This window comes from Schistocerca americana, chromosome 5 (genome assembly GCF_021461395.2).
Source record: "Schistocerca americana isolate TAMUIC-IGC-003095 chromosome 5, iqSchAmer2.1, whole genome shotgun sequence".
NCBI classification, from domain to species: domain Eukaryota; kingdom Metazoa; phylum Arthropoda; class Insecta; order Orthoptera; family Acrididae; genus Schistocerca; species Schistocerca americana.
In genome coordinates, this window is record NC_060123.1 from 460,374,062 (window position 1) to 460,381,234 (window position 7,173).

At 37.3% G+C, this 7,173-nt stretch overlaps 1 protein-coding gene across 1 annotated transcript in view; it reads left to right on the top strand.

Moving 5' to 3' along the window:
* Positions 1 to 7,173, top strand: part of LOC124616139 (myosin-VIIa-like) — a 388,269-nt gene that overhangs the window by 195,646 nt on the left and 185,450 nt on the right. Inside the window, exons 20-21 of the mRNA XM_047144413.1 lie at positions 205 to 369; positions 676 to 908. Coding sequence (XP_047000369.1) covers positions 205 to 369; positions 676 to 908 — 398 coding nt within the window. The remainder of the gene's footprint in view (positions 1 to 204; positions 370 to 675; positions 909 to 7,173) is intronic.

Consider the following 7,173-nt stretch of genomic DNA (forward strand, 5'->3'; position numbering starts at 1 on the left):
AACCAAAACAAGGAGTACCTATATGTAATAATCAAGGATTCCTGTGAAGCTCAGCAATTGCAATGAAATCTAACAAAGTAATGCGCATTATGTCGAATTTATTCAAGGCCAGCTAAGATATGGCAAAATCTTATATTATATACCATTTATGTGAGCACCAGTAATTATTGTTTTGTCTAATTTTGTTTCCTGTGTTTACTGCAGGCAGCAAAGGCCCTCTGGATTACTATTTTGAGGTTTATGGGGGATCTCCCTGAACCACGCAATGTAGAAGTAGATAATACACCTGTTATGTCAAGAGTGACCACTACTCTTACAAGGAACTTTATCAACAGCAAAGAGTACAAAAAAGCTCAAGCAATATATCAGGTTAGTAATCAAACACAAAGAAATGCAGAAGAAATAATTGTGTAAATGTGAAGTGTATACAAAACAGAGCCGGTACTTGATTTAAAATTTAAAGGAAGAATACTCACTAACTTCATTGTGTAATATATATGTGTTATGATGGAACAGTAAATGGAAACTGAAATTTTAAATTTTTGTGTGTCATTCATAGCCAGAATTAACTGAAAGAGCACAGTTACCTACTTTGTTTATCTGTTCATTTAACAAAACATTTTCCATCTATAAAATTAGTATTCATATTACTCTGGTTTGTTCATGCACATGTAGGATATTGATACTGAGAATCTCAAGAGCAAAAATAACTCTGAAAATAAACGTAAGAAACTGATATCCATGACACTGAAAAATACTAATAAATTGGCTGCACATGTCCGTCGAGGGCTACTCAGTGATGAATACCTGGATGACGGCTACAGCGACTGGCTGGAATCAAGACGTACAACTAATCTTGAAAAACTGCACTTCATTATTGGGCATGGTATTTTAAGACCTGACCTAAGGTAAGTGACAAGTACTTTTCACATGAAAGAGTATATGTGCTAACCTGCTAGCTTTAGCAACTGGATGTTCCTTCATCTGGCAAAAGAGAGAAAAGGATTGGAAACACACACACACACACACACACACACACACACACACTCACAATATAGCATTGTGCTAAGCCACAATGATGTCATTATCCATGATCTGTAGCTTGAAGCATCCATTAGAGATGCAGGAACACATGAGACAGTACTGACCTTAAAACTTTTATTAAAAGATGGACTGAAGAAAGGTAAAAGTACATGTATAGCACATATGGATTTAGAGATAGTTTTTGACATACACTCTTTGAATTTCTGAAGGTAGCAGGACTAAACTACAGAGAGCAAAACAATATTAACAAGTTGTACAGAAACCAACTGCAGTTGTAGGAGTTGAAGGATATGTTTGCCCATTCTGCTGTCTGTATTCTAAGAGAATTGGCAGAGTCTGTATTTTCTTGTGTGTTGCTATCCCTGATGTTATTCAGTCTGTTTATTGAGCAAGCAGTAAAGGAACTCAAGAAGAAATTTGGAAAGGGAGCTATAGTTCAGGGAGGGAAATAGAAACTGAAGTTTTCTGATGACATTGTAATTCTGCCAGAGATTATAAGGAACCTGGAAGATCAACTGAATGGAATTGTCAGTCTATTGAAATGAGTTTTTGTAGGTAAAGTAAAGTAAGGGTAATGGAATGTAGTCTGATTTCATCAGGCAAAATGAAGGAATTAAATTAGGAAATGAGACACTAATAACAGTGGGTGTGATTTGTTATTTGGGCAGCAAAATAATTGCTAATGGCTGAAGTAAAGAGGATATAAAATGCAGTCTGACAATAGTAATAAAAGTGTTTTCTAAAAGAGAAATTTGTTAACATCAAATATAAACATAAGTATTTTGTTTAGGTGATGTTGGACAGCATTCATAAATGTTAGGAACTGCATTTTGTAATACACAGCTGTATTTGTTTTTTGTTTTTGATTATCAATTTCAATACAATTCAGACCATACTCAAGCCATAAAAGACTATTCCATTGTGCATTCCTCAACTACAATAGTAATTACCTAAATGCAACATTTCAAATTGGTTAGTCATTGCATTTGTGGAATGCACAGTTTTATGGCCCAAGAATGGTCTGAATTTGACTGAAATCTACAGTCAAAAATAAAAAATAAGTACTTCATTATGCGGTTGCTAATAAATTTAAATGCTAGCATGTCTGTTCTGAAGATATTGTACAGAAGTGAAGTGTGGGTCATAAAAAGATCAAACAAGAAGAAAGTATAAGCTTTTGAAATGTGATGCTACATATTGGATGGATAGATCGGATAACTAATGAAGAGATACTGAAGTGAATTTGAGAAAAAGAAATCTATGGTACAACTTGACAAATAGAAGGGATCAGTTAATAAGACACAGTCTGAGACATAAGGAATCATAACTTTGTTAATGGAGGGAAATGTGGGTAGTACAGGGAGATCAAAGTTTGGTTATAGTAAACAGATTCAAATGGATGTAGGTAGCATTAGTTATAGAGTGATGGAGGTGCTTACACAGGAGAGACCACAGTTTAGACACATGCTTCAAACCAATCTTCAGACTGAAGACCAAAATTTCATTCTCATTTAGTACACAGAACTGTTCATGGGGTAACTCTCGTTTTTCATTTATCCATTTATTCATTAGCCCATAAAACAGCTTGCATAAGATACACCATCCATAATTTTTATATATATAGGAAGGAAACATTCCACGTGGGAAAGCTTGAATTTTGTGTGTGTGTTTGTGTTTGTTTGTGTGTCTATCGACCTGCCAGCGCTTTTGTTCGGTAAGTCACCTCATCTTATATATATATATATATATATATATATATATATATATATATATATATATATATATATATAAAAAAAACAAAGATGAGGTGACTTACCGAACGAAAGTGCTGGCAGGTCGATAGACACACAAACAAACACAAACATACACACAAAATTCAAGCTTTCGCAACAAACTGTTGCCTCATCAGGAAAGAGGGAAGGAGAGGGAAAGACGAAAAGATGTGGGTTTTAAGGGAGAGGGTAAGGAGTCATTCCAATCCCGGGAGCGGAAAGACTTACCTTAGGGGGAAAAAAGGACGGGTACACACTCGCACACACACACATATCCATCCACACATATACAGACACAAGCAGACATATTTAAAGACCAAATATGTCTGCTTGTGTCTGTATATGTGTGGATGGATATGTGTGTGTGTGCGAGTGTATACCCGTCCTTTTTTCCCCCTAAGGTAAGTCTTTCCGCTCCCGGGATTGGAATGACTCCTTACTCTCTCCCTTAAAACCCACATCCTTTCGTCTTTCCCTCTCCTTCCCTCTTTCCTGATGAGGCAACAGTTTGTTGCGAAAGCTTGAATTTTGTGTGTATGTTTGTGTTTGTTTGTGTGTCTGTCGACCTGCCAGCCCTTTTGTTCGGTAAGTCACCTCATCTTTGTTTTTATATATAATTTTTCCCACCTGGAATGTTTCCTTCCATTTTTTTTATATATATATATATATATATATATATATATATATATATATATATATATATATATATATATATATATATATATATATATATATACATACACTAACAAAGATGAGGTGACTTACCGAACAAAAGTGCTGGCAGGTCGATAGACACACAAACAAACACAAACACACACACAAAATTCAAGCTTTCGCAACAAACTGTTGCCTCATCAGGAAAGAGGGAAGGAGAGGGGAAGACGAAAGGAAGTGGGTTTTAAGGGAGAGGGTAAGGAGTCATTCCAATCCCGGGAGCGGAAAGACTTACCTTAGGGGGAAAAAAGGACAGGTATACACTCGCACACATGCACATATCCATCCACACATACAAACACAAGCAGACATATTTAAAGACCAATATGTCTGCTTGTGTCTGTATGTGTGGATGGATATGTGCGTGTGTGCGAGTGTATACCTGTCCTTTTTTCCCCCTAAGGTAAGTCTTTCCGCTCCCGGGATTGGAATGACTCCTTACCCTCTCCCTTAAAACCCACTTCCTTTCGTCTTCCCCTCTCCTTCCCTCTTTCCTGATGAGGCAACAGTTTGTTGCGAAAGCTTGAATTTTGTGTGTGTGTTTGTGTTTGTTTGTGTGTCTATCGACCTGCCAGCACTTTTGTTCGGTAAGTCACCTCATCTTTGTTTTTATATATATATATATACTGTCATATATAAACACAATGTTTTGAACATGGCTGTGATCAGCAACCATAATTAATTACAATTTCACAAATTTCCAGCCAACCAACTGGGTGGGGGGATTGGGCGGGGGACAGTGTCACAAATTTCCAGCCAACTGGTTGCAAATAGAATTTAAAATTCTTTAACTAGTTTTCAGCACCAACTAGGGGTGCCTTCTTCAGGAGAAACTGTTATCTTACTTGTGGTTGAAAGGAAATTTGAGTAACATCGCTCTAGTCAAAACATGAAAACCACAATTAAAACATTTTACAACTGAATACATAACAGGTACAGTCAAAATTTTAAAACAATACATAAATGTGCCACTAAGGGCACTACAGTGGTATAGGACATGAGTGAGTAACAGCAACCAGTTAGCTGGAAATTTGTGACATTGTGATGCATATACAAGTATATTATATATTTTGAAATACAAGTTGTTTTCCACAGTATGCAGTTGAACACTTCTATAATTACTCTGCACTTAAATTTAGTTACACTACCTATACAGAGTTTGTCTATACACACTGTTAAGAATGATATGGATGGAGGCTGTTTCTTTATAATTATATTACAGGTAATAAGGATAGCAACACTTCGTTTGGGATGAAATTAATAGATCACTTACATCATTATTTACAAGTTCATGAACAGTGTAGAAAGGTTTATCTCTCAGTCAGTATTCTATAATCTTTCTCAACTTAATAGCTTTTAACTGCCCCAAACCCCATGGCAATTTGCTCAAAAGATACCATCATGTGTGCAGAAAGTTGTTTTTGTATTTACGTAAGTCTAGTCCAGGATGTATTCAAAGATTTCCTGTTCCTAGTTCTATAAGAATGAACTTTCTGTCTTGCACATATTTATGCCAATTGTTGTTGGTGTACATAAGGGGTTGAGGTATATACAGGGTGTTACAAAAAGGTACGGCCAAACTTTCAGGAAAAATTCCTCACACACAAAGAAAGAAAATATGTTATGTGGATATGGGTCCAGAAACGCTTACTTTCCATGTTAGAGCGCATTTTATTACTTCTCTTCAAATCACATTAATCATGGAATGGAAACACACAGCAACAGAATGTACCAGCGTGACTTCAAACACTTTGTTACAGGAAATGTTCAAAATGTCCTCCGTTAGCGAGGATACATGCATCCACCCTCCGTCGCATGGAATCCCTGATGCATTGATGCAGCCCTGGAGAATGGCATATTGTATCACAGCTGTCCACAATACGAGCATGAAGAGTCTCTACATTTGGTACCAGGATTGCGTAGACAAGAGCTTTCAAATGCCCCCATAAATGAAAGTCAAGAGGTTTGAGGTCAGGAGAGTGTGGAGGCCATGGAATTGGTCCGCCTCTACCAATCCATCGTGCATGAACCACATGTTGTGTCATACTTGTAAAGGCACATGTTCTAGCAGCACAGGTAGACTATCCCATATGAAATCATGATTACGTGCTCCATTGAGGGTGGATGGAAGAACACGGGGCCCAATCAAGACATCACCAACAATGCCTGCCCAAACGTTCACAGAAAATCTGTGTTGATGACGTGATTGCGCAATTGCGTGCGGATTCTCGTCAGCCCACACATGTTGATTGTGAAAATTTACAATTTGATCAAGTTGGAATGAAGCCTCATCCATAAAGAGAACATTTGCACTGAAATGAGGATTGGCACATTGTTGGATGAACCATTCGCAGGCCAATCAGCTGCTGATAGTGCCTGCACACGCTGTACATGGTATGGAAACAACTGGTTCTCCCATAGCACTCTCCATACAGTGACCTGGTCAATGTTACCTTGTACAGCAGCAACTTCTCTGACGCTGACATTAGGGTTATTGTCAACTGCACAAAGAATTGCCTCGTCCATTACAGGTGTCCTCGTCATTCTAGGTCTTCCCCAGTTGCGAGTCATAGGCTGGGATGTTCCGTGCTCCCTAAGACGCCGATCAATTGCTTTGAATGTCTTTCTGTCGGGACACCTTCGTTCTGGAAATCTGTCTCGATACAAACGTACCGCGCCATGGCAACTCCGCATTTGTAAACATTGCACTGACTGCAAAACCACGTTCGTGATGAACACTAACCTGTTGATGCTACGTACTGATGTGCTTGATGCTAGTACTGTAGAACAATGAGTTGCATGTCAACACAAGCACCGAAGTCAACATTACCTTCCTTCAATTGGGCCAACTGGCGGTGAATTGAGGAAGTACAGTACATACTGACAAAACTAAAATGAGCTCTAACATGGAAATTAAGCGTTTCTGGACACATGTCCACATAACATCTTTTCTTTATTTGTGTGTGAGGAATATTTCCTGAAAGTTTGGCTGTACCTTTTTGGAACACCCTGTATAGACTTGGGACAGTTATTAATTTGTTGTCAATGAAATATATTTTGCATGGTGTGTTTGCTCATAGGTAATATATGCATCTAATTGCTTAATTGCTTTTTTTGCCAAATAAAGACTCATCTGGCTTTAGCAGAGTTACCCCAGATGGCACAAAACAGTGTTTGTGTGATAAAAGAAAGCAATCTGGAGAATTACAAGCATTACAATCATAGAGGCATGCCATCCACTGTAAATAGAACTAAGGGTATTAGTAGTATCTTGCCCATCTATTAAACTCTTTCCATTCTAATCAAAATAGACCTAACAATTTAGTCTTCAGAAGCACTGTCTACAATTAAAAACTTCATAAAAATAGCAACAATTTGTACATACAAAATACCAGAGTATCTGGCACTAGACATGCAGACAATAAACAGATGCCCTACAACATTCTGAGGAACATTTACAGGACTTGACAATTAAGAAATATGTGTAACAGTTGTTGCTACTTTTATGATGCTGTCAATAAGGTATTAATATTCACTCTAATTTAAATCCATCCTGTAATTTGCAGTATAAAATTATTATTGTAAAAAAAGAAAATGTATATTTCAACAGCTGCTGAAAATTGCCTCTGGTATAATTAAAATA